This window comes from Anthonomus grandis, chromosome 18 (genome assembly GCF_022605725.1).
Source record: "Anthonomus grandis grandis chromosome 18, icAntGran1.3, whole genome shotgun sequence".
NCBI lineage: Eukaryota > Metazoa > Arthropoda > Insecta > Coleoptera > Curculionidae > Anthonomus > Anthonomus grandis.
Genome location: NC_065563.1, coordinates 12,677,772 through 12,705,485, shown reverse-complemented (window position 1 = coordinate 12,705,485; position 27,714 = coordinate 12,677,772). Strand labels below are relative to the sequence as shown.

The 27,714-nt window shown below is 35.1% G+C and overlaps 2 protein-coding genes across 2 annotated transcripts in view; both read right to left on the bottom strand.

Annotated features, from left to right (window-relative positions):
- The window catches only part of LOC126747084 (integrin alpha-PS1), a 118,916-nt gene that overhangs the window by 17,843 nt on the left and 73,359 nt on the right, over positions 1–27,714 (bottom strand). Inside the window, exons 2-14 of the mRNA XM_050455579.1 lie at positions 27,573–27,700; positions 27,001–27,015; positions 23,277–23,366; positions 23,045–23,219; positions 22,745–22,953; positions 22,464–22,686; positions 13,085–13,379; positions 12,764–12,999; positions 12,293–12,702; positions 2,975–3,135; positions 2,648–2,883; positions 2,358–2,590; positions 2,257–2,278 (exon numbers count right to left, since the gene is read on the bottom strand). Of these exons, the coding sequence (XP_050311536.1) occupies positions 2,257–2,278; positions 2,358–2,590; positions 2,648–2,883; positions 2,975–3,135; positions 12,293–12,702; positions 12,764–12,999; positions 13,085–13,379; positions 22,464–22,686; positions 22,745–22,953; positions 23,045–23,219; positions 23,277–23,366; positions 27,001–27,015; positions 27,573–27,700 (2,433 nt within the window). The remainder of the gene's footprint in view (positions 1–2,256; positions 2,279–2,357; positions 2,591–2,647; positions 2,884–2,974; positions 3,136–12,292; positions 12,703–12,763; positions 13,000–13,084; positions 13,380–22,463; positions 22,687–22,744; positions 22,954–23,044; positions 23,220–23,276; positions 23,367–27,000; positions 27,016–27,572; positions 27,701–27,714) is intronic.
- On the bottom strand, positions 3,176–6,704 carry LOC126746777 (uncharacterized). Its single transcript, XM_050455151.1, has 2 exons — positions 6,651–6,704; positions 3,176–6,439 (listed from the first exon to the last, which is right to left on the bottom strand). The coding sequence occupies exon 2, from the start codon at positions 6,209–6,211 to the stop codon at positions 4,778–4,780; it is 1,434 nt and encodes a 477-aa protein (XP_050311108.1). The 5' UTR covers positions 6,212–6,439; positions 6,651–6,704; the 3' UTR covers positions 3,176–4,777.

Below are 27,714 nucleotides of genomic sequence, written 5' to 3'. Positions count from 1 at the left end.
CCGAATTGATGTTATCCTGAGCCATTAAACATCTTGGACTTTGGTGAAGAATGGTGTCTCTAACTGAAAAAGTTGTTGAGTTACAAGAATCGTTCTCATATGATATTGTTGGGTAAGAAATGCCCTTGTATTAAATGCCCATTCTTGTACTAAAACTCTTTTAAGAATATCTCCGCTATGTGTCAAGATATTCTCAAGGAAAGTTGGATTTGTTAAAAAAAGCAGTAAAGAAAATTAGCCCAACCAAAACTGTCCCAATTTTTAACCCAGAATCACGTTTTTCCCCTTAAATCCATCCTGAGAAATCCCACTGTAAGGGTCTAAAAAAAATTATGAGAATATCTTCGGTGGTTTTTAAGTTATGAGCTAATCGGTAAAAATGTTGTAATTGGAATATGGTTCTCGAAAAACTTCGAATTTGATGGCCCTTGGACCTCGGTGGAGAATACTGTCTCTAACTCAAAAAGTAGTAAGGAAGAAATACCCTTTTTAAGCTAAATCCTTTTTAAGAATATTCAAAGTATTGCTTAAGATATTTCTAAGGAAAATTAGAATTTGTTGAAAAAAATGACCCTAACCACTAGGAGCCTTAGCTACTTTAATTTTTAACTGAAAAGGACGTCTCATTTTGTCCTCAAATCCATCTTCAGGAATAAACATTTTAAATGTATTCAAGGTAAACGTAAACATAGTTTATATTTCTTTTAAGAATTTAACGTAATTTCTTACATATTTTCCAGCTTATTCCAAGCATTTGAAGTATTTTTAATTGTCTTTCCAGATTATGGATTTTTTAAAATATTTTCCAGGCATTTTACATTTGATCTTGGAACTTCAAGCCACTCCTTTTGTGCAAATCTTAGAACATTGAATACACTAGAATCAACATTGGCTGCTTTGGATTTAGCGCAGCATCTACACAGGAGGCAGGGAGGATATTTTGTTGATAAAGATGCTTAGTATTTTATGTTGCCAGTGATCAAAAACTCAATTTTAACAAGGCATTTCTTACCTAACAATTTCATATAAGAACGATTCTTGTAACTCAACTACTTTTTGAGTTAAAGACAGTATTCTCCACCAAGGTCCAAGACCCATCAAATTCGAAGTTTTTCGAGAACCATATTCCAATTACAACATTTTTATCAATTAGCTCATAACTTAAAAACCGTTGAAGATATTCTCATATTTTTTTTACATCTTTACAGTGGTATTTCTGAGGATGGATTTAAGGGGAAAAACGTGATTCTGGGTTAAAAATTGGGACAGTTTTGGTTGGCTTAATTTTTATCACTGCTTTTTTTTTAATAAATTCTAACTTTCCTTGAGAATATTTTGATACATAGCGGAGATATTCTTAAAAGAGTTTTAGTACAAGAAAGGGCATTTCTTATTCAACAATTCCATATGAGGACGATTCTTGTAACTGAAATACTAATAAAGTTGTTTATCCGTGCTCAAGTAAATTGTCCTTTAAACGAGCAAATATACCAAAAAACGGTTGTCTTCTTTCTGGATATCTACCAAGCAAAGAATTACAACATTAGAAATTGAACCATAGAACCTATGGAAATATAGTTCCGAAGCTTCTTCAGCATTTTCATTGCTTTGTATAAAACATCATATTTTTTAAAATTTTGTTTGCATTCCAAATGCAGCCATTTTTTTACCAAAGTTCATAAATAACGAAAATAAATGGGTTTTGGAGCATAAACTCAATCAAAACCCGAAGATAGTTGACATTTATTTATTTATTTGTCATTTTTTTGTTTCGTGCTATAAATAGCCATGGCCTCCCATTAAATTATGAATTTGATCATTTCAATTTAGAAAACTATTATTTATTTGCGTATTTTTAAAAACAAGTCCATACTGTTATATATTTTTGAAAAGGTAAAAAAAAGGCCATGAAAATGAATTATGAATTTTTATGAACTATAAATATACAGTTTTCCTCTTAAAAAAACATAAGTTTGGGTTATAACTCAAAACCTATTAATCAAAAAAAATATATTTCTACACCACTGAATTCTACGGAAAAAAATCTATAAGAGTGAGTTTTTACTTTTACACAAACCTTAAAGATAACTGAGATACGATGGGGGTCCCTAAAAAATGCCCTGTATCTTAAAAAGGGCTATAAAAATTTCGTAGACGGCACCTTTATTTAGCTTTACGAAAAAGTAGCACAGTGTCACGAAAACCGCAACTCTCTATCTCAAAAAATAACGGAGATGATATCCCCCGCAAAAGTACCCAAAATGGGACACCCCGTACTCTTCAAAACAATCGTACTAAAATCACCACTGCTTCCTATCGTAAATAAGGCTCTTGTCCAAAGTTACGCGTCGACTTACCAACAATTTTCGGCATGCTTTCCAAGTACAACAGCCACTTCCCTTGCTGTCCCTCCTTGCCCGGCCTGACCTGGTAAGGCCACTGCACGTTCACCTTCACGTCCGGTAAGTCCCACTGGCCCCTGTTGTCCAAATAGTACTGGTGAACAACCCGCGCCCCGATATCTTCCAGGTTCCGCATTCCCGATTCTCCTACCACTTTGCCCCCGAAGAAGAGATTCGTCGAACCTTTCCTGTTAAAACATGGTAAGTTACTCTGGTAAGAAACTTTTTGAGATTAAGTTTCTTACCCTTGGATACTGAAATCGGCGATTTTCTGTAAAATCGCCACCACTTTGGCCTCCGTGTTACTCGACTCCTCCTTCGAGGTCGAGTTCACTTTCAGGTTCAACTCGAGCTTTTGGTCTTTGGTGTTTTTCATGATTTCGAACCGGAGTTTGATCTCGTCCGCGGCGTTGCCTTGGAAGGGGTTGCCCAGGTCGCACACCACCAGGGTGTCGTTTTTGTATGAACACTTTACGTTCGTCTAAATTTCACACACCCAAAAAAAATATAGATAAACTCGGCAACGTTGCTGCTTTAGTATTGATAGTTTCAGAAGTGGGATGGATACTCACGTGTTTGTTTTTTTCAGTTTTAATGTTGATGTAGCTGAGTGCGGTGGGGTGAAAGATGAACAGTTTCGCCTCGTAAGCGGATTCTCCCAGGTTGGAAATGTTCGCCTCCAGGATGAACTCTTGGTCGACCATGTTCACGGTGTATTCGCCCGTGGGACTTTCTGGAAAGATTGCGGCCGTTGAATCGGAGTGTCACAAATACATTTTTGAAATTTTCTAAGATTTACTTTATTTTTCATCACCACAACCCTTATCCTAGTAATTATTTTTTAAAAATCACCGTTTTTTGTACATAATATCCAATCTAATAGCACTGTTTTTGTATTAAATATTTATTAATATACAAATATATCAAATTTAAATAAACAAACTGTGTTATTAGATTAGATATAAATAACAAAACCAGCTGTTATTCATGCGTATTATTATGAAAAACAATGATTTTTGAACAACAATTTCCTACTGGTAAGTTATGTGGGGTGGGTGGGGGGCTAAGGGTAGAATTAATGAAAAATGTTTTTTTTTGCAGAAAATAATTGCCTAAGAAAAAAATGCTTTTTAATAGGTAATAAAAAAATCTATAGTTTTTGTATCTATACTTTTCTCACATAACCTTAAGGTTTTCGAGTAAAACGTGAAAAACCCTATTTTTCTAGCAAGCAAAGCATACCGCCACGAAAATTGTAGTAGTTGTGCCATTTTTATCAAGTTCAAACTCAGCTTTTTAATATTAACCCTTTGTGTGGTAGTGTGCCTGCGGTGAGGACACTTATAGTTAGAAAAGTTTATAAAGAACCGGTGACATCAACAGGCGGCAAAATCCGCGCATCTCGTTATTCTATCGATCGGGTCAGATGACTATGTTGAGGTCTGAAGACAGTGGAGGCGGCACACTTGTTGAAATTCTTGATATTTATTTGTACTAGAGTTTAAATAGCCCTAGATTTTTAGTAGGTATAGCTAGCGATATAATAAGTGCGTTTGATTTAGTTGAAATACCAACTAAGAATGCATATATCGTCGCTTTGGTTGTGAACTGTCCTAACCCACATAAAGTAAAACTGGAGCTAGCGCGCTTTCAAAAAAGTTTGTTTCCAAAAAACTTATATATTCTTTTCTAGAATATTAAAAAAAGGTCAAATCATAACAATTTTTTGATATTTGTAATTAGGTGTCATACTTGTTGTGTGGATATTTTTATTTTGAAATTATAAACAATATTTTAGGTTTTATGTGGCTTAGCCCCTTTCACTACCACAAAGCTAGTTGTTTTGCCGGAATATTTTAAGATGTGAAAAGATCTAACAATAATGTTATAAAATAATGATAAAACTCAGCAGTTTTTTTTAACTTTTTATTATTAATATTACTAATACAAAATGTTTAAAAATAAATTTTATTTAAACTGTCAGTTTTCGTCGTTCTCGGATTCAACTTGATCCTCATCAGTGGTTCTTAGTCCCTCATAAAATCCGTGATAATCAGACTTTATGGAGTCAGATTCGCATAACTTACGCAAGCCCGTTAATTTTCGTTTTTCAATTGGTATACTAGTTGTATACAAATTAGGTATAACTGCATTTAGGGAAGATACGCCATTTCTTAAAGATGCCTTTTTAACTTCTATGGAACGAAATTCAGAATCATCAAGACGTTTTTTAAAGAAAATTTTGTTAGGTTCTTCTTTCCTATATTGAATCCATTTTATTTTTAACCAATTCAAATTACTTCCATCTGTACATTTTTTTTTGTTTAATATTGCGGATTTGGAAAAAGATTTAAAATTTAAGAAATCTGAATAGTTCATTTCAGTAACATTGTAAAATGGTTGCTTAGTTTTTGCAGTTCTGATGCAGCTACTGTGTACCAACCCTCTGGGGTGTAAATATCGATTTTATTACCACGGTTTTCAATGGCAGAATGAACGCTGTCACATTCCATTTCAGAGTGTCCTGACTCCATAAATTTTTGGTTAATAATTTCAATCGGAAGCAAATGTACAGCTCGTAAAAACATGGCAGCATTAATGCAGTTACGGTTTTGTCCCGATGCTGTGTCAGCATAGAATGTAACTTCTTTTACTTCAGGGCTAAAGCCATTTAAAAGTTTCCACAAACAGGTTGCGATCTCTGACGAACCTTTGGTGCCAACCCCCTCATGCCACATAAAATTTTCAGCTTGTGCAGTCCCCAAATTATATACGGTAAAGTTAAATGTCTTTAGTTTTTGGGTATAGTATAACTTTCCTACTTGTAATGAAGGCGTTAAAAGAATTTTCTCCATATCTACGGCAAAACACAAAAAACTCTTGTCAAGTTTTGCACGATTTTTGTCGATTTGTTTTGCTTCTCTAGCCTCTGTTTTTCGGGCCAAGTGTGCATCCATACTGTCTTGCATTTTTATCTTTTCCTCATCATTTTTGTTTTTAAACCCGGCACAATAATCACATTGATCTTTTTTAGGCCGATGGAAACCAATATTGAACTCCGAGGTAAAAATATGCTTATAAAAGCTAGCTTTTTCTGGTACTACTCCAAGCTCTGCACAATAATCTTTATAATCTAAATATATTCTATTTTCAGATAATCCTGTAGGGAGATATTCCCTCTTTGTTGTGCTTCTACAGTAATGTGAAGAAATTAAGGGTAATTTTTTAATGTGAGATCTTATTATGTCTTTGGTTGCTTCAGATTTTTTTTGCAGTGGTGATTTCTTGCCCCTTTGATCTGGCTTAACGACTCCATGTGCAGAACTTTTATCCAGTGCTGTAAGTACCTTTTTACTCGAAATTTGTAGAGTTTTAAGGAAAAAGTTTTGACAAACTTGATGTTGTGTATGTCTTGCAGTAAGTTTATATACTAAGGTAAACTTTCTTCGACTACCCTCTTTTTGTACAACGTATGAACGCTTCTTTGGGATACGCTGAACATGTTTAGCAATAAAGTTCCACCTTGACTCTTCGCTTTTTATATTATAAAATTCGTTAAAAATATCATGTCGCGTTTCATTGGAAAAAATGTCATTACATTTGTAATGACATCTACATTTTACCTCTGCTACTGTTTTTGCTTTTTTAGGTCTTCCCTTCTGTGTCCGATATTCTTTTCCCTCCATTCTTAAAGTTTTTTGGACATTTCTGGTCCATTTTGATGGGTCACGTTTTCGTTTTCTTGTTACCTTTTCCTTCTCTGCATTTTCGGTGACATCGAATGTTGATGTGGCATTGTTTCTTTCCATCAAAAGCCTTTTTCTTACATTTACTAACGGTTCTGAACTTGAAGATGCTTCGTCGTTATCGTCGTTTCGATTTTCTTGATTTTGCACTGAAAATTAAAAATATGGTGTACTTGATTACAATAATTAACAAACTACCTTCAACTGGTGGTGATACTCGACTGTTCAAAAATTCTTGATGGTAAGCCGTGACTGCACTCAGCCCCGGAAATTCAACGCTTTGTTCTCTGCCTAAAAGTAATAACATTTTAAACGTAATTTAAAAAAAACGACTACTTTAAATGTAACGCAGATGCATGCTTAGAATTACAAACGATAAATATATTTATTTAATTTTTTAATTTAATTTAATTAAACTTAACTTAAAATATTAATTGAAAAAAAAAAACATTATTTTTAATAAATCACATGCGACTGCGTACTTGCGTTAAATTTTTTATACCTTCAACTGCTACTGGTGGCGATAATAATAACCCATCGGTATCGGGAATGTCTTGCCCACAATCTCCTGCAGTAACCGGCATTTTATCTAAAATGTGCATACATTTTAATAATTATCTTTTTATAAGTTACAATAAGTTAGGTATTTAATTTGTACATATTTATAATCATGTTAGATACAGAAAGTACGTTAATTACGAATTACGTACGCCTAATTCCGCACTATTCACTCGAAAAATAATTATGTACTTACCAAAATAAACCGGCGATAGTATGGTATATTCTTTTTCTTCATTATCAGAGGATTCGTCGGACCTTTCGTCATCATTTAACTGCATTTCTAGTGCTCTTTGGACTATAAGTTTACTCCTTGAAGACATTTTTTAAAAAGCACTCTTAACAATACAAAAACACTAACTAAATAAACAAAAAAACTAAACAGTCAACGCTCTAACTCAAGAATACAAAGCGCACTAAATGCGTGCAATTATTATTCCAAAACATAAACAAATAGCGATTTCGAAAGGTAATTTAGTAGACTTTGTGTGTATATTGATTCTTTTTTAACTAACGACACCAAAAAGAGATAAAAAGATACTCAGCATTCACGAGCGGGCCGAAACAGGGACGCAAGAGCCAACACAGAAACCATAAAAATGTGGATTAGTTTTATTCACATCTATAATATTTTGATCCATAACGCTTAAAAACGCAGTTGCTAAAAGTGCTAAGCTGCTTATGCCTATTCACTATATTAAAATGTGGGTTAGATCTCTTAGCAAATTTTATGTTTCAGGGACTTTATATAGGTTGTGGCTTAGGATACTTTTAATAATCAAAATTTATACTTTTTACTATTTGTTGACAGTCTTAACTCAATTTTCAATTTTTTGTGGGTTACGACTCTTCACTACCAAAGCGACGATATTTGAATTTAATTGATCCGAGATTCGTTTAAAAAAATGTAGATAAATTAAAATTATATTTGTTAGCATTGTGATGTGCCCATAAAAAATCATAATAAAAAATAGTTTTACTTACAGGAGGATGCAGTTCGCTAATTATTTTTAAAACAGGATTTCAAATAGGTAGCTGAAAATTATTCTTTATTCGCATTTTTTTTTTAAGGATTAGGTATTTTAAACGACTTGTGTAAAGAAACAAATTGGTATAAGCTTAAAGATTTATTTCATTATTTTACATATTATATATTTTTATTCACTATCAGATTGTGTATTACAACCTAAATCAGATTCATCCGATGAAGACCATTCGATCTCTTCATCAGATGAGCCTGTATTTACTGTAAATTTTAAAGAATCCAATGCTTCATCAAAATCACATCTTTGGAAATATTGTTTTTCTATGAGTTACTTATTATATTGGGTATTACGTCACTTATAGCAAAAATCAATTTAGATAATAATTTTAATAATCAATTTAAAAATAGTTTGTCAAACTATTAATAAACCGTCAAATCATATAAAAAAGTATATAAAGTATTTTCGAATTAGGAAGAAATTTTGATGAGACTGCATTACTGAAAATTTGAAAGATAAGTATATTTTATTTTTAATTTAATTTAATTTTACTTTAATTACCTTGATAACGGTAGTAGATATAACTACCGAAACGTTGGTTCAAATTAGGTATTTTTTAAAAAAAGTAGGTCTTCTTATTGTTTTTTATCGTTTTTTAATTGTAATATTCATAACAAAGTTAGGTAGGATATTGAAAAGAAGAAACGAGCTCAGAGATTAATAGACTGAACCTCAGCTCCTAGGTATATAAAAAATCTATTATACCTCAAGTAAATTATTGTATTTAAAACTTTTTGAACTTAAATTAAATTAAGCATATCGAACGGTATCGTTACAGATTTAAGTTCATATTTCTTTTAAATAAGTGAATAAGTTTATTTTCTTCTTCTTTTCAATTGTTGAGCGTGTGAGATAAAAATTTCTGAATTGATTTTTGCTATAAGTGACGTAATACCTAATATAATAAGTAACTCATTATGAATTCGTCACAACAATACAGATTTTATTGTTTTTCTATATGGTTGCAAATATTTGTCCACTCATCATTCGAAATTTCCGCAATTTTACTTACCTTTTACAATAAAAATTGGATAGTCTAACTAAAAAAACTATAGTCTATTTCACTATTATACTTAAAAAAAAACACAACAGATTTTAAATGCCTTATAACACGATTAACTCACTTCCCGTACGAGACGACACTGAGTAGGCTTTCAGGCTTTAAAACCCCGACAGGTACAAAGAAACGAAGTACGGCGGCTGCTTTGTTCTTGCGGTTTCTTTAATAAGAAGCGAGAGAAAATATATTGCGGTCGTCTTTTCTCTCTGCCACCGGATTTTCTATCGATTTTGTGTTGAAAAATAGAGCAGCCGGCTCTTTATAAACTTTTCTACCTATAGTATAATAAATTTTCTAAAAAAACATGGTGTTAATTTAAATAAGCTTGTAGGTCTTGGGTTTGACGGATGCTCCACGATGGCCGGTAAGGACAACGGGGTACAAAAACTTATAAAGGATGAATACCCTAGGGCGACATATTACCATTGTAATGCCCATAAACTTAACCCTGTGGTTAATGATCCTAACAGCGTTCAACAGATACAAAATACAATTGGCACTATTAAAGAAATAATTAATTTTTTTCGCGAGAGTCCAAAAAGAAGAAGTAGGGTAACAAATATTCCTCTTTTGTCGGAAACTCGTTGAACCTCAAAATATAAGTCAATACGTATTTTTTCAGAAAATGTTGTTGCCATTAAATCTACTTTGGAAAGTATGTCGATAGATGCTGGATTCAATTTACAGACAAGAACAAAAGCAAATATTTTGCTTACTTCGGTTACCAATTGCATTTTTCTCGTTTGCCTTAAAATTATTTCTAAATATTCATCTCAACTCGAGCCGGTAACTAATAAATTTCAAGGTGTGTCTATAAATCTTTTATCTGCAAAACAGCATATTGACCAGCTGGTAAAAGAAATGGCGCAAATACTAGATTTTGATGTAAAAATGCCTAGAGTGGCAAAACGACAAACGCATCGACCACATATTCCTTCTACTTCAGCAGAGCAGTATTTCAGACTTAAGTATATTTAATCCATATTTAGATTCATTAATTACGTCCCTCAACTCGCGATTCTCCGAAGATTTTAGTATTGGTTTTTCTTTAAGTTTACTCCATCCAAAAAACATCAAAAATAATATTATTTAATCGTCGGATCAAATCATAAATGTTACTCGGCAGTTTGAATTGGAAAACTTTGTAGCTGAGTACAACACATGGGTAGCATCCTGGAAAACCAAGGCGGTTTACGAAAACTTGGATTTTGTTAAATTGCTTGTTAATGAATGCGAATTTTTTACAAGTATTCAAAAAGCGCTAAAAATATTTTTGACACTTTCGCCAACTACTTGTACTATCGAACGTTCATTCAGTACATTTAGGCGTGTAAAAACATGGTTGCGGTTAACCATGTTTTCCATCATTTTTTCCTCACCTCCAGCTAACCTCACTTTAATATGTCAAATGGGAACCCCCATCGTGTGATAGATACATCATAGTAAGCAGCGTAAAATTCTCTATTCAATTGTACGAAAAAAAATGAAATCGGTAAATGTGTAAGCAAATAGTTAGCGAAAATGTCTAGAAGTAATGAATATTTTATTTACGCCAATCTTCCCATTGAAATAAAAAAAATTGAGAAGTTTAATAATTTCAAAGCTTCATTGAAAAGAATTTTAATTAAAAATTCCTTTTATACGGTAACAGAATTAAATTGCAGCGTCTCATCCTTACTCCCATAATTCGTATTTGTTTGTTTGTTAGAAGCTGTAGTTTATCTATATTCTTAGTCTTTAGTTAATTGTAGATTTTTTGTTGTTTTTACTTAAGGCCTTTTTAAAAGTTGTATGTTTAGGTCTTATAATTTTATTTTTTGACATTATACGATACTCATTTGAGTCTATGGAAATAAATATTCCAGTATTGAGTAAAATTTCAGTTATTCCTCTATTAACATAATCTAAATGTTAAATTTTTAGTATTTGGACTGAAGATTTACCAATGATACATTAACTTTGGGTCTAATTACTTAAAAATCACAGTTTTTGACTTAAACCACTCTGGTTTTCAACAGTAAAGTAGCCTGTGGCTAGAATTCGCCTATGTAGCCTTTCTTGGTACTATTAAAGTAATTTATTATTACGAGGGTTGACTTTTAAGTTTTGCATATGCAGCTGGAATAAAACAAAAAATAACTTTTAACGACTTTATTGTTTTTCAAAGTATTCTCCACGAAATTTAATGCACTTTTGCATGCACTCAAACCAGTTGTCAAAGCTGTTATTCCACTCGTTGGTGGGTACTGTCAAAATTGCATTTTTAAAGGCGTTAACTGCTTCCTCTGGCGTCTGAAACCTCTGACCACGCAGTTCATTCTTGATTTTTGGAAAAGTATAAAAATCGTTGGGACTTAGGTCGGGACTGTACGGAGGATGATCCAATAATTCGACGTTTTGATAAGTTAAAAATTCAATAGTTTTCCGGGCTGTGTGCGAACTTGCATTGTCTTGGTGGAGGATGATTCGTCGTTGTGGGTTCGCTTTTCGAAGCTCAGCGATGACTTTCGGCAAACAAATGGTAATGTACCAATCGGCAGTAACAGTTCGTTGATTCTCCAGAGGAATTGTTGCAACATGACCTGCTTTTGAGACAAATGTTGCAACCATCTTTTTGGATACACTTCGAGAACGAATGACTTTTGTTGGCTTTTCTTCATCTTGAAATACCCATACAGACGACTGACGTTTATTTTCAGGTTCATATGAGTAAATCCATGATTCATCACCGCCGACAATGCTGTACACATTTTTAGAGTTTCCTGCCTCAAAGCGGTCTAGAGTTGTTTGACACCACATCACCCTAGCTTCTTTCTGTTCTTCAGTTAACAGATGCGGTATCCAGCGGGAAACTAATTTTCTTACCCGTAATTCTTCATGCAAAATTTTTTGAATTGAGGTCTTTGAAATCGCCAATGAAGCCTCAATCTCACGATATGTCACATGTCGATCTTCCGTGATAAGCATACGCACAGCATCGATGTTTTCTTGGGTGACAGCCGTTTTTGGTGCACCTGACCTTGGATCGTCGCTAAGACTAACCCGTCCACGCTTGAATTCTGCATACCAACGAGAAACTGTCGACTGATGTGGTGCTTCATTACCGAAAACAGAAATCAACTCAGCACAGCATTCTTGTTGAGATAATTGCCTTCGAAAATTGTAAAAAATGATGGCCCGAAAATGTTCTCTGTTTAATTCCATGGTATGCGCAATTTGCTACCTTTAAAAATTCACTGTAGCTGTAAAACTATATGTATCGCACTGACGTTTTGAATTTAAGAAAAGTAAAGTTTGAGGTTAAGTTTGACTAATGACATTTGATTAGTGACGCCCTCTATGTTTCTATATGCAAAACTTAAAAGACATCCCTCGTACAATAATAAAATAACCTTATCGAGTGACACCCCTAAAGTGTAGCAAACTTTTCCCGAAAATCAATTGCCAACATCAAAACCTTCTCACGTGAACTGTTTCACTTACTCTCCAAATTAGTTCCGGCCCGCAACTGTAAATTACTAACGCAAACGTCGTCATCTCCGCAATCCTTCTGGAACGTCGCCTCGAACTCTTTCAAAGAGGTCGTGTTCAAAATGGGCGTGTGCGGTCTACTGTCGTCCTCCAAGGTGTACTTGACCTTAAACTTAATCGGCGACAGGATATCGCTGACGCCCTCTTTGATGTAAACGATCTCCCTTTGGCAGTACTGCTTGGCGGGATTCGTCACCGGGACGGTCAACTTGTTGTCGTTCTTCCGTTGGTCGGCGAACCGCGCGTTCTTGAACCACACGCGCGGGATGATCTTCGGGATCTCCGCGATGTGGTAGATCACGGCGAACTTCTCGAACTTGTTGCTTTTGCCCACGATGGAAAAACAGGATCTGATCGAGAAGCTAAAAACCAAGGCAATACATTTCCATAAAAGGAGACAGTGAACAGTAGCGCGTAACTTACCAAGTGTTATTTTTGTTCGTCCGGTCATCGGCGCATCCCTTTCTGGACGAGTTAATATTGTGCATGTCGTTACTGGAAATGTCGATTTTTATGTCGATGATCGGTCTGGTTAGGAACAGTAGCGCCCTCTCGGATTCGTAGGCGCCAACTAATAAATCCGGATAGCCGTTGTTGTCCATGTCCAGGCCGCCGCTCAGCGAATACCCGAACGTCGAGAGTTGCGGAAAACTCATAACCTGGAAAATTGTTACTGATGAAACTGCTAGCCGAAGGAGATTAGTCATTCTTGCTAATTTGTTCTCTCGAAAACATCAAACAAACCTGCGAGGGTTTCTCCCGCAGTCCCTCGTCGGACCCCAAATAAACGTAAACGGCCCCGTAATTATTCTCGTAGGGGGCGCCGATCGCGACGTCGTTATACCCGTCCTTGTTTATGTCGCCTATCGAAGCGAGAGCGAATCCGAACCGCGACTGCGGCGCCCCGTAAAAGACGGCGTCCCAGGTGCAGTTGTGCGACGTCCCCGTTTTACAGTTTCTGAGGTTATAGTACACGTAGACCGCGCCCCCTTTCGTGTCCGAGTAGTAGAACGGGGCGGCGACTAGTAAATCGTCATAACTGGAAAAAAAAAGAAAGGAACGTTTGTCAATTTGTCCGATTACCAAACAGTTTTATCACTAACTAAAATTCTTTATTTTATTCTCGACGTGTTTCGACTGTCTATGTGATATAACATAGATAGTCTTACATAATGTAGCGTTTTTATAGGAAAATAATTGTTGCTACGGAGCAAACGGCAGCTTTATATTGGAAGGTCTTTGGTCCTGGAACGATAAATACGTAACACATTGCCATAAATCAAAATTAAGTTAGGCGTCACCAAATTTAAGTTACAATACCTCGCTAGTTAACTGTTCTTAAGTACTGAAAAAGGATTTTTAAATAGAACAACACTTTTGATTCAGGTTTTAAATTGGTAAATTGCAAAAGGTTACTTACACAAATTAAGGGGGTTCCGTCAATAAATCTTACAGATCTAGCGCCTCAGACAAGGTTAAAACGAATGGGACCAAACATGGATTTACAAAAACTTTAAAATTACGTCATTACGACAATACGATAATTGTTTTGTAAACAGGAACTGAAAACAAAAGAACCATATAAGTTTTCAAAAGATAGGGTGCACCTTAACTTAAAGCACGGTACCTGTAATTTGCAAAAATAGATTTTAACCCTTACGCTACCCGATGTCACAATTGTGACTTCCTTATTTACTAGTGTTATAAGGATCAAAAAACGTTTAATCTGGGTGGAGACATGATTGTGAATAGTGCCTTTTATAGGTGTGCACGCGCAAATCGTCTTGTCATAACCTGAAAAGTTTCAGATTATTTTCAACAATGGCTTGTTAAGGTAAGTTATTATTTATTTATAGAATTTAGGGGAAAAAAGAAGAATATTAAATAGGTATAATAAACTTCAATTAAGTGCATTGTTTTTAGAAATTGAAAATATCTTTAAAATTGTTGATTCCAAGAATGGTTTTGTTATGTATATCACAATTGTGAGCCACGGGAGTTAACGTGCTTTGGTTTTATTTAAGTTGGATACAATTTATTCTTTGTTACAGGAAGAAGTAAGGAAATTATTGATTTGGACCATCTAAGGGATGACGAGGAGGCATTGTTCCAACTTCTAGACCAAATTGGGTCGGATTTAGAGTCCGAGGATGAAGAAGACGAGTTTGAAATTCCCGAAAAGATCCCAATTGTAGCGCCAACCGAAGCTCTTCAGATTCAGAAGATGATTTACTCCTCATACATTTCCAGATTCTCCAGTGGAAGCATGGAAAGTTTAGAAGCAAGGATTTTCCTGTAAAAGAGGATTATACTCCATCCATCGTAAAAACTCACTCAAATTTCACTTCCCAGTATTTCTTACAACAAAATGCAAAAGAAACCAACTTTACCACTCAAGAAATAAAGAAATTTTTCGGAATGAATGCTTTGATGGGATGTATTCATCTTCCAAGGATACATATGTATTGGAATGGAAAATATAAGTTCCCATTAATTGATGGGGTCATGATGACCCGACAAAGGTTTTATATGATACGTGTAAATTTACATGTCGTTGACAATCTTAGCGTATCAGAAGAGGAACAAAAAAAAGAATAGATTGTGGAGAATACAGCCGGTAATTGATTTGGTTCGCAATAGATGTAAAGCCATTGGAAGAAAAGAAAAGACAGCTTTTTCTATTGACGAACAAATGATTCCTTTTTTGGGAAGATATCCAGTTCGACAAAACCAGTGGGACTGAAGAATTTCAGTGTTCAGACTGGTATTGGATTTTGAAATCTACCAGGGCAATACTACCCCACTAAAAGATAGGGATTTAGGCTTGGGACCCTCAATAATATTGCGTCTCTAGCAGAAACATTACCTCAAAATAGTTACCTGAATTTTGACAGATACTTTTCAACTATTGCTTTGATGAACAAATTGACGAGTTTGAATATGGCAGCTGCTACAATTATGTCCAACAGAGTGAAAAGGTTTGATTTTAAAAAAGACAGGTTAAGGAATAGGGGAGAGTCAGAAGAAGTTGTTAATACCGATTTGCATTACAAAGTGGAAAGATAATAAATCTGTTTTAATGATATCCGCAGCTTTTGGAAGACATCCGGAAACTGAGGTGCAAAGATGGAATAAAACAGAAAAAAAGACGTTCAGGCACATGCCCGAAAATGGGTGGTGTAGATGTTTGCGACCAAATGATGGAATACTATCGATCTTTTATGGACTCTTAAAGCCATCCTACATTTGTTCGACTTAGCAATAGTAAACAGCTGAATGGAGTATCGAAGGGATTGTTATAGTCAAAACCTTTGTAGCAAAGATATTATGGATCTTTTGGAATTTAGACTTAATCTTGGGAAATATCTGATTGCCGGTACTAAGAAGCGTGTATTGGAGGAAACAAAATGCCAAGAAAATATAGAGCAAGAGACTAGCGTTGAAGGAAATTAAATAAAAAAGAGAAGAATGCCTTCCAGTTTGCCCTATGCAACCAAACGCTTTGATGGTTTTGAATACTGGCCAAAGAATGAAGAAATGAAGAACCCGGTTAGAAGGGGGCAAAAGTCGGTCCAGAATGCGTTGCCTAAAATGTAATGTTTTTCTTTGTTTAACCAAAGATAAAAACTGTTTTATTTCATTCCATACGAAGTAATAAATTTTGTTTTACAATTGTACTTTTCTAATGTTAGCTCCCTAGACACACAATTGTGTACTCCCTAAATCCCTCCCTTGACCCTTTCGAATATTTTTTAAAATAATTTTCCCTACCTTTTGACCCAACTTTATCGGGGTAAAATAAATGTAAATCCCAAACTCAATTTTTTTTACCTCGGTACTGTAGGGGTTGATATGTTGGCTACAGATGGCGGTACTGGAAATGTTACTTATAAATAAAACATAAATGTTTTTGCCTCTTTAATATGAGAGAATGAAAAGGAGTTATAAATTTTGAATAAATGAATTACACAAAAAGTGCGTGGATGAATGATTTATTTGATCATTGACACATGTAATACCACTTTTCTTATTTGTAAATATTTGGTGTCTAAAACAGGATCGAAGTTACGGTTATTGAGATGTAAGTGTCTAGCATAATTGTCATTTAATTGTTAATTGAAACCTATAAACCAAGTGTTTTTCTTAGTTTTCTTTCATTTATAAAAAAAAAACTAAGTGGCGCCCTCTTATCTAATAGTTATAATCAAGTTTAGATTCTTTATAAGTGAATCTTCGAACAATCCCAAGCCTCCAATAATTCTGAGCTACCGTCTATGCAAACTCTTGGCAAAATAGTAACACTGTAAAGTTAACGCCACATAGCACTAGATAGTTTGGTATCTACTTACCTCTAAATTTATTTCATATGCGCGATTTAGTATAATAGCAGTCCGTTGCAGCATTTTTTAAAATATGAATTAAATCACTTAAAAAACGTCAGTTGATATTTCCTAGCTAAGTTCGGTAAATGCATCCGCGAGAAAAATGATCAAAAATTTAACAAATACCACGTGATATAATAACTATTTTCCGGTGCCAGATCACGTGACCGAACTTAACTACTAAGCCAAGCGCCCAGTATAATGGCGTTTAATTGACCTATGCAATTTCGTGACATTTAATCGTTTTATGCAAAATTCAACCTTAAAATATAGATTTATAACGCTCGAGATTTTTTTTCGTAGATAAACATGGTATTTGGCCGTCAGATGACACAATAATACCAAAAAAAAAACGAATTTGGCGCCTGGTCGCGTTATGCATAACTATATCCAATTATAGTAGGGTCATCTTTTAAACATTGTTGTTCGGTGTGAGGGAATTCTATGACTATTGCATTGCCTCGTCGTCATTAGATTATAATCATCTGTTTTTTTTTTTTTGAAAGGACGTAAAATGATTTCTTGCTATCATGGATATATATCATTCAAAATGCCAAGTCTTTGAAAGTGTGATCTACAAGATTCGGTATTTTTTAGTGCTATCATGCATCTTATTACCCCTTTTCGGGCTAATATGACTTTGTCTGAACTGATATTAAACTGTACTGAATAATTGAAGTGCTCGGGGGTACAAGGTACATAAGCCACATTTGGCCTTTATTGAGAAAAGTTAAAATGAAACTTTTGGTTAAATCCTGAAATCAGAGATTACAGAGATAACATTACATTCGGATTTTGAAATTCGAAGCGGAAACATAGTACCCTATTAAAATGTACAGGTTCTTCAGTAACATTTTTATTTGCTATAGAGATGCTACCAAAGGAAAAAAAATCACTTTGTTCCATAACGACTACTTCGAATGGATTTACCCGTTTGCTTTTTTGCACAGCTTTAAACCAGTCTTCTGGAAAATAAATTTGGTCCAAATATACAGGGTGTCCGGAAGCTAGATGCGATCCTTTAAGGGGGTGATAGCTGACTTAATTTCAAACATATGTGTAGGTCGAGATTTGTTTATAAATTTTTTATGGCAATTTTTGCATTTTTTACACTTAAACGGTAATAGAGCGCAAGTTACAATTAGTATCGGAGTTTCAAAGTTTATTTTGTTTTGTCTGATGTGTATTAATAAAAATACGATCAATTCCAAGCTTCTGTGAAAAAATAGAGACATTGAAACGCCCTTTATTTTTAGATATCACTCATACCGATGCCTGGCCAATTCTCAGAGTAATGGCCTCTTTTGTGCGGCAGGTCATGTAAACAAAACTTACTGGATTATTGGTTTTCTATTATGGGACAGTTCAGGTAAATAAAAAGTAATAAAAACAAAATTAAGCAGAGGTACCTAATAGTAGTTACTGTAGGGTAAGGGGTACCTAGTAGGTACTTTGGGGTGGGGGTTACAAGTTAGGTACTCGCTTAATAAATAAAAACGTGTGATTTTAGCCTCTTCTTGTTTAGTTTCACTCTCGCCTCTAATTTTGTAAGATTATCAACTTCGTACTGACTGCATCCATTGTTTTTTAAATCGAGTTTCTGCCCGTTTTATTAAACAGTATTGTAAAATGGAATTTACCAACCAAGAGTACGCTGACATTGTCTTCACATATGGACGCGCTAACGGTAATGGAGCTTTGGCACCACGCTTGTACCAGGAACGTTATCCAGATCGGAGGTGTTTCAAAACACCTTTCGCCGTCTTACTGAAATTGCCATTGGGAATAATTCGGCACGTGGAGTCAACCCTGGCCATAATAATGTAGAGATTGAGGAGCAAACACTGGAAGCTGTTACCGCAGACCCTACTGCAAGCGTCAGAAAAGTAGCTGAAGACCTTGGCCTCTCAAGATGAAAGGTGTGGACGACCATGAAGAAATATGGACAGTATCCCTTTCATGGTACGGGGGTGCAGGGCTTACAAGAAGAATATCCTGCAAGACGAATTCAGTTCTGCCGCTTTTTATTGAACATGGTTATCGAGGACCCGTTATTCTTGTGGACAGACGAGTCCAATTCGCGGGTGCATGTGAAAAAGGTGTTATGTCATTTTTTTGTCAAAACTGGTTTATGTCAGAAGCCGAATTTAAAAACCGTCCTTTACGTATGGGAATAACGAACAAAGTCATTATACACGCGTATGTCCATTATTTTCAATGTGTCTAACAAGGTAAGTTACACTTTTATCGTGTAAAATGCTCTATTTCAGACATACTACAAATGCATTTTAGTTTTTTGCAATCACGCGTGAAAAGGGATTTAAGTCAAACATATGGCTTATTTTATTTCACAGCAAAATATTTAACACCTGTTCCAGTTCCTATGTCTAGTGAAAAGAAAAGTAATCTTATAGATCTGCTGCCATACATTAGCGACACTTTTGCGGATTTTTATACAAATTTGACCACCGCCAAAGACAAAAATGCTGATACATATCCTGATGCAAGTTCAGATGAATCAAGTGATGAGTAATATTTTACTCCTCTTAAAATAATTTGAATATGTTCTTTGTTTTAAAATTAAATGCTTTTAAGTTGAAGAAATAGTCCATTGCTTGAATTGGAGTTTAAAGTTAAGGTAAGTAAAACTCTTTAAGTCGTCCTCCAATATTTAATAAATTTAGAAAAATTTATATATATTCTCTACATGTTTCGAGAGTGTAAACTCTCATCTTCAGGAGAATAACTACAAAAGTAATGGTCTTAAACTAATATAAGTACAAACGCAAAATGATGGAAACTTACCCTTGCACTGACATTTTCGCAATAATGCCACCCCTTATGTTAAACCATATAGATTACCTTTTTCACTAAAAGATGAAATATATAAAAAAGTAACTAAAATGTGCCAAGATGGTATAGTTGAAAGGGCACAAAGTGAATAGAGTTCTCCAGTTTTATTGGTTCCAAAAATAGAAACTGAAGATGAGAGTTTACACTCTCGAAATATATGTAGAGAATATATATAAATTTTTCTAAATTTATTAAATATTGAAGGACGACTTAAATAGTTTTACTTACCTTTAATGCTTTTGTTGGTACATTCGTTAATTAAAATAATATTTCCAATCCTTTGTTTTTTTTTTTATTGTGTAAAAAGAGTTATGTCCAAATTTTAAGAAATCTAAATGTTGTCAAAAAAAATGTAAATACTATTTTATACCAAACACTAGAAAAGTTTATTTACTTTACAATAAAAATGCTCCTTTTATTCTACTTGATTCTAAGCAAAAAAAAATATGTATGTTCAAAATTTTAGTCACAGCCCAAAATAACACTTCAAGTGCGAATTACTCAAATATACAACTATTTTTGACATACAACTTTTTTCCCATGAACCCGCGAATTTTTCCAGGGAAGGTATTACCAATTTCCACAACCTCCACGAATGGGCTGCCAAAGATGCAAATTTGCACTGGAAAAAACAAAAATCATTTCGGAACAGATTTTCGGTCAATGTGTGGGCCGTGTGTATTATTGAGCCACATTTTCTACCAGAGAATTTAAATGGTGCCAACCATTTAGATTTTCTACAAAATGATATCCCCGTTCTTCTAGACGAAGCTGGATTAATGAACGAGAAAGACCAATATTTTTTTAGCAAGAGGTCCTTGGCTGTCAGGAATTACTTAGACGACTGTTTTCCGGACGGTTGGATCGGTAGAGGCGAAACCTTTCCTTGGCCTCCTCGATCGCCTGACCTAACTCCGTTGGATTTGTTCATATGGGACCGGACAAAGGAGCTTGTACACACCACCGAAATAGGAACAAGAGAAGAGTTGATTCGCAAAATAAATGGAGCATTTGATAGGATGAAAGAAGATATGACCACCACCGAAGTAACAAAAAGGGCTCGTGCCTGTATTAGAAATAATGGATTGCATTTTGAACATGAACAATAAATAGTTTAAACAAAATTGTGTTTTATTGAACATTAAAACCTAAAATGACCCCACAATCGGGGCTCTAATGCTTAGTAGGCTTATGAGAGGTCTCAGTCTAATAATTTTTGTTTACACGACCTGTCGAACAAAAGAGGCCATAATTCTGAGAATTGGCTAGGCATCAGCATGAGTGATATCTAAAAAATAAAGGCCGTTTCAATGTCTCTATTTTTTCACAGAAGCTTGGAATTGATCGTATTTTTATTAATACACATTAGACAAAACAAAATAAACTTTGAAACTCCGATACTAATTGTAAATTGCGCTCTATTACCGTTTAAGTGTGACATTTTGGTATTTCTTGAGAAAAATGCAAAAATTGCCATAAAAAATTTATAAACAAATTTCGACCTACACATATGTTTGAAATTAAGTCAGCTATCACCCCCCTTAAAGGATTGCATCTAGCATCCGGACACCCTGTATTTGATGCTTCTCTATGAGCGCAAAGTCACGATCACATGGTAGATAAGTGTGGCCGGGAATACGAAATCTATGCTAAATTTATTTTCTCTCACGAGCTCCGACCAGAGTGATATGATTTGCCAATTTTTATTCTGGCCCCCGTGATTTCAGTCAGTTTTGTCTTTGGAAGAAAAATATTTTAACAGAATACTAGCGATTTCTTCACTACCTCGCTTTGCCGTTTATTTATGAACATGGCTGCTTTTCCACTTATGCAGTCATGGACACCAAGATTGTAAGTCCGAGCCTTCCGCAGATAAAAGGCAGGACCAACAGTTAGGTTTGGTGTTGTAAGTTAAAATTAATCACAATTTTGTCTTTACTAATTTTGGCCGATTCCTCTTTCAAGCTGGTTCTGCATACCGGCTGCTCGCCTATGATGAAGTTCTAGTCGAGTTTTTAATTTTTTCACTTCTTCATGGTTTTTATTAGTTTCTTCGGTTTGAATCGAAATATTTAGAGAGTCCCAGGTGTGACAAGTATCGCTTTTTGGCAGTTTAAAGCCTATACAGAATATCCTTCGATACATATCTTCTTTGGTGTAATGTTTTTATCTTGACACCAGTCAGTAGTTACTTTATTATTTTCTGACAGAAATAAATTACTAGAATTGGCTAAATCCAAAAAAACTAAATTTATTACAGTATCGTAGTAAAAAGTCATAACCCACAATATTGTTTACTTACCGATAAATCGTCGTCCGTGAAAGAATCGGAGCTGCTATCATCGGAATTATAATTTCGGTCCCTTACACTATCATCTGAATCGAAATCACTTTCCGAACTAGCACTAGAAACTTCGTTTTTACACAGATTACGTTTAACAGACACCTGCTTCTGTGCGGCCATGTTACTTTTAAGGTGGCATATGACTTTGTTGACGAAAAAAATGCCTGATATTTTAATTTTTGCAACAAGAAACTACACGTTTGGTAGCGCCATCGTGGGTTGTGACCTTCTTAAGAAAGCATTCTATAAACGGATCTCATTTTTGTAAAAAATGTGGCTTATGTACCTTGTTCCCCCGAACGCTTCAATTGATGCATAATAGTACGATAAAAAAGACTCCAAACACCACTGGTCTCTCAAGGACCTTATTACATAACAAACTCTGTGAATTTTCCCAGTTAACGTTATAAATTTCCCCCGCTCCAGGAAAGTTCTCAATTTTAATCCTTTCCTGAAGATGCTAACACCCTTAAAGAAACACAGGTCGAAAATGAAGTAAAGAGTTTTTGTTAGTGGTAAAACGGTTTGACTGACTATTTATTACCCGTCATTGTTCACGTCCTCCACCAGTATTTCATAACCAAAACTGGAGGCAAACTGTTCCCCGGTGATAATGAGGACGATATTCAAAACGTCCTTGTTCCCATCAGTGATTGCGGTCCTTTTTTCGAAAAAGTAAACCTGGCCCATCATTTGCGAGCGTGGAGCCCCCGCGACGAACGTGTAGTTCCTCCTGTCGAAGATGTAGCCCCCGTCGACGCTCATACCTGAAAATTCCACAATTTAGACACGGATCAATTTTAAAAAAAATGGTCACTACTCCACCTAAATAACTGTATTTGTCAATAGGGTCCGCGGTATCCAACAGGGGGCCCTTGTAAGTGGTCTTGTCTCTCTGGAAGAAATCCTCGTTGATTGCCTGGACGAAGACAGTGCCCCTCCAGGTAAAAGGGCCGGGGGCGCCCATGACCGCGTTCTCCCCCAAAAAGGTGGCGCTGGTGCCCACTTGGCAAAAGCCAAACTCCTGGTGCAAACTATACAAACAATAAGAAAGGCCTTTCAATCTTTTCACTGGTGTGCAAACAAAATCTGACACTTAAGGTACAATAATAGTTGTACACTCACTGGTCCGTAGGCAACCCTTTACAGGGCTGTAAAGTCTCGGTTATTTTCAAATTGCTGTTCATCAAGTAGCACAGCCCTTGGCCCAAGTGGTACTTCGTCAGATCTTTACTTTGGATGTAACGGTGCGCGCACACCATCACTTGACCGCCCGGTTTTTGCGAGCGTAAACTAACCCCTGAAATTGGGAGGGTGGAAATCGAACAATTTTTCCCTTACGTAAGTCGACACTTACCCAACCATTGGCCGTCTTTAATTTCGTCATTTTGGGGTGGCAACAGGTCCGAGGAAGCCGAATTCGCGCCCTCGTCATAATCGAAATCGTCTAATAGAGGTTGTATATTAGTGGATTTATTTGGTGAATTACGGCAGGTTATTGAAACTATTATTGTATTGATTGAAAAAGTTTCATTAACCTGGGGCACGATGGTTAGTAATAAAACAAAGGAGATTGTTCACTTGGACAATGAACAATGTGAAAAGCGTGTCACAGTCAACAAAATCCTCATCATATCTCTCGAAAATAGCGGTGATAAGACCTTCTTGAAAAAACCCTTTTGTCCCGGACTAATGGGGAGGCACAGCCAAAGATTTAATGATAAATTCATAATTAGTAATTCGTGTTGTTATATTTTGTTGCGTCACTATTTCAGTGCAAAGAAATAGAAAATAATTATTAGTCCAGGTGCGGGTTTTCTCAAAAAACAAAACTATGTACAACAATTGAAGATGTACTATGTACAAACTGTATGGTGTTGCCTTAAAAAAAAAAGAAACATTGGCGCAAAACAAAGCCTAATCTAGTACATGGTTTGTGTTTATGTGGAAAATGCAGCAATTTTATCGTGAAAATGCAAAAATGCAGGATTATAAAACGAAAACTCATTCACGGGCTCAAAACGGGTTCATCAAACGCACAGTGGGAGGAATCGAGGGTGGAAAATGGTTTTCCCCATCGAGCCCTTTAAGGCCTTTTGAAAGGGTGCTCTCCTGGGTGTTAATTTTTGTTTTAGTTTTTTTTTAATTGATTATTTGTGCTCAAAAAGCTGAAGAGTATATTAAAAAAAAAATACGTTTCTTATAGCGTTATTTGGGCTCTTGTTGTTAAAGTCTTAATCGGGTTAAATTGTCTTTTATTACCGCCCCAGTGTTACATTTTTAGTATTTGTTTTAATAGCCCATTATAGTATGCGGACATTATTGGAAATTTGATATTAGTGCTTGATGAAGGTTAATGTTGTTTTATTATTAAATGGTTTATTATTAAGTTTATATAAAAAGGTTTTCCAGGATAACGTGATTGTTGGCATCTAGGACACTTTGTATGGTAAATACATTTTTAAATGCTACAAAAAAATTCCTAGGAATTTAAGGGGTCACATGCGATACATGGAGTATATTGTGTTTTCCCAAAGAATATTTAAATTACACCTCGTTTCTAACTACTTTTGTCCCAAAAATCGGTTGGTGAACTCAAAATTTGAATATCTCCAACAGTTTTCTCAAAAAATCCAACTTTCTTAAAACTCAAAATAAGCGTATCGAGTGACATCTCTTTTCTTGCTAATTTTGTCTCAAAAATCAATTGGCGAAGTCAAAATTTGGATATTTCCAACCGTTTTCCTAAAAAATGCAACTTTCTTAAAACTCAAAATAACCTTGTCAAGTGACACCTCTTTTTTAGCTAATTTTGTCCCAAAAATCGATTGGCGAAGTCAAAATTTGGATATTTTCAACCGTTTTTCCAAAAAATCCAACTTTCTTAAAACTCAAAATATCCCTATCGAGTGACACCTCTTTTTTAGCTAATTTTGTCTCAAAAATCGATTGAAGAAGTCAAAATTTAGATATCTCCAACCGTTTTCCCAAAAAATCCAACTTTCTTAAAATTCCAAATAGCCCTATCGAGTGACACCTCTTTTCTAGCTAATTTTGTCTCAAAAATTGATTGGCGAAGTCAAAATTTGGATATTTCCAACCGTTTTCCCAAAAAATCCAACTTTCTTAAAACTCAAAATAACCGTATCGAGTGACATCTCTTTTCTTGCTAATTTTGTCTCAAAAATCTATTGGCGAAGTCAAAATTTGGATATTTCCAACCGTTTTCCCAAAAAATCCAACTTTCTTAAAACTCAAAATAGCCCTATCGAGTGACACCTCTTTTCTAGCTAATTTTGTCTCAAAAATCGATTGGCGAAGTCAAAATTTGGATATCTCCAACCGTTTTCTCAAAAAATCCAACTTTCTTAAAACTCAAAATAACCTTGTCGAGTGACACCTCTTTCCTAGCTAATTTCGTCTCAAAAATCGATTGGAGAAGTCAAAATTTTGATATCTCCAACCGTTTTCCCAAAAAATCCAACTTTCTTAAAACTCAAAATAACCTTATCGAGTGACACCTCTTTTCTAGCTAATTTTGTCCCAAAAATCGAATAGTTGAGTCAAAATTTGGATATTTCCAACCGTTTTCCCAAAAAACCTAACTTTCTTAAAACTCAAAATAACCCTATCGAGTGATATCTCTTTTCTAGCTAATTTTGTCGCAAAAATCGAATAGTTGAGTCAAAATTTGGATATCTCCAACCGTTTTCCCAAAAAACCTAACTTTCTTAAAACTCAAAATAACCCTATCGAGTGACACCTCTTTTCTTGCTAATTTTGTCCCAAAAATCGATTAGCGAAGTCAAAATTTGGATATCTCCAACCGTTTTCCCAAAAAACCTAACTTTCTTAAAACTCAAAATAACCTTGTCGAGTGGCACCTCTTTTCTAGCTAATTTTGTCTCAAAAATCGATTGGCGAAGTCAAAATTTGAATATTTCCAACCGTTTTCCCAAAAAATCCAACTTCCTTAAAACTTAAAATAACCCTATCGAGTGACACCTCTTTTCTAGCTAATTTTGTCTCAAAAATTGATTGGCGAAGTCAAAATTTAGATATCTCCAACCGTTTCCCCAAAAAACCTAACTTTCTTAAAACTCGAAATAACCCTATCAAGTGACACCTCTTTTCTAGCTAATTTTGTCTCAAAAATCGATTAGCGAAGTCAAAATTTGGATATCTCCAACCGTTTCCCCAAAAAACCTAACTTTCTTAAAACTCAAAATAACCTTGTCGAGTGACACCTCTTTTCTAGCTAATTTTGGCCAAAAAATCGATTGGTAACATCTAAACTTGCATATCTCCAACCATTTTCCCAAAAACCCTAACTTAAAACTGTCCGTGTATAGCACTAGACCCATCAAATTTCCTATAAAATTTTAAAAAATATACAGAGCATTCTATTCACTGAATTCCTGAAAGACCACCCTGTATAGTTTTTAATTGTTACTTTGAAGAAAAGCTTCTTAAGGGCATGATTAACATAATTAACAACGTTTCTATAGGAAACGAATGAGAATTAATACAGGAAGGCACCAAAAACCCCCTCGTTATATGATTGAGCAAAATGTACATGTAAGAGAAACATTAATTATTATATACAAGAAAATATATTTTAATTTATGATAAAATTGACCCAAAAGGGAGATCCTTTATAGTACTTTTTCAGATAATCTACCCAATTTGGCACCATCGTAATAGAAAACTTCCCCATTCTTCCCTTCTTCTTGCAATGTGGCAGCACTGTAAAAATTTACATAGGAAACCTCTATTTAACCATAAGACATTGTTGCCACTTTCATTTGCAAATAGAAGAAAAAGTACTTTAATAGATCTCGGGGGGGTCTATTCTACATACAAATCTGTACAAGGACCGGTCAAACCACCCGTAGAGCGCAACTACCAAGTGCACAAGAGTGAATCACATGCAACTACTGTTAAAATTAGCCAAAAAAAAAATTAAATAAAAATAATACTCATGCTGTTATTGAGAGGGGGGGCACCACAAACTCGATTACCCGGTACCTCTCTCTCTCTCTCTCTTATAAATTAAAACTTGGTTCGAGACCACCACTTACATATCCCACTGGCCGCTGCAAGATTGGTTTCCCGAAAACAAAAACACAAAAATTACTTTCGATTACAATTTTCTTATTGTTTCGTCCCAGGGAGGACCATCATCAGGATGATCTCCTTGAGAAACGAAACCGTTATCATAAATTTTATTAAGGAATATTATAGTGTGGGCATAAAGAGTATAATAACACTGAGCAACATTGAACAGTAATAGGCGCAACATGCAATTCATATTGCACAACATCTAAGATAAAAGTAATGGTTTTTATGCAGGGCGCTTCCTACATAAAACGGGTTAACTATCAGAAAAAGAATCTTTATGTTCTGGTCTGTGTGCCTACATGAAAAATGTTCACTTTACAGCTCTTTCAGGTATAAAGAGAATTAAAAAAATTTTTTTGTACAGTCTACGACTAAAACAACTAAAAAAATAAAAACACTTTATAAGTGTTTATATCTGTGAGGTCTAAGACCCATCTAAAATTGTGTCTATACAACCGACTAGATTCTAAACAAAACTCTTTATTCCTATAAAAAAGACATTATTCCAATGAAATATTGATTAAAATTGTACCTCTGTGCCCGTCAGTGGGGATCTGGACGCAGTCCTCATCCTCGTGGGTGATCGGGCACTTGAAGATTGCACCCGAGAAGTTGGTGCTGGGTTGCAGGTTTTGCCCCAGAGGAGCCCCTACGAGAATCCTAAAATAAAAGTG

Bases quoted from the DNA above. Each gene is read 5' to 3' on its own strand.
- LOC126746777 (XM_050455151.1), bottom strand. From the start codon at position 6,211: ATGGAAAGAAACAATGCCACATCAACATTCGATGTCACCGAAAATGCA.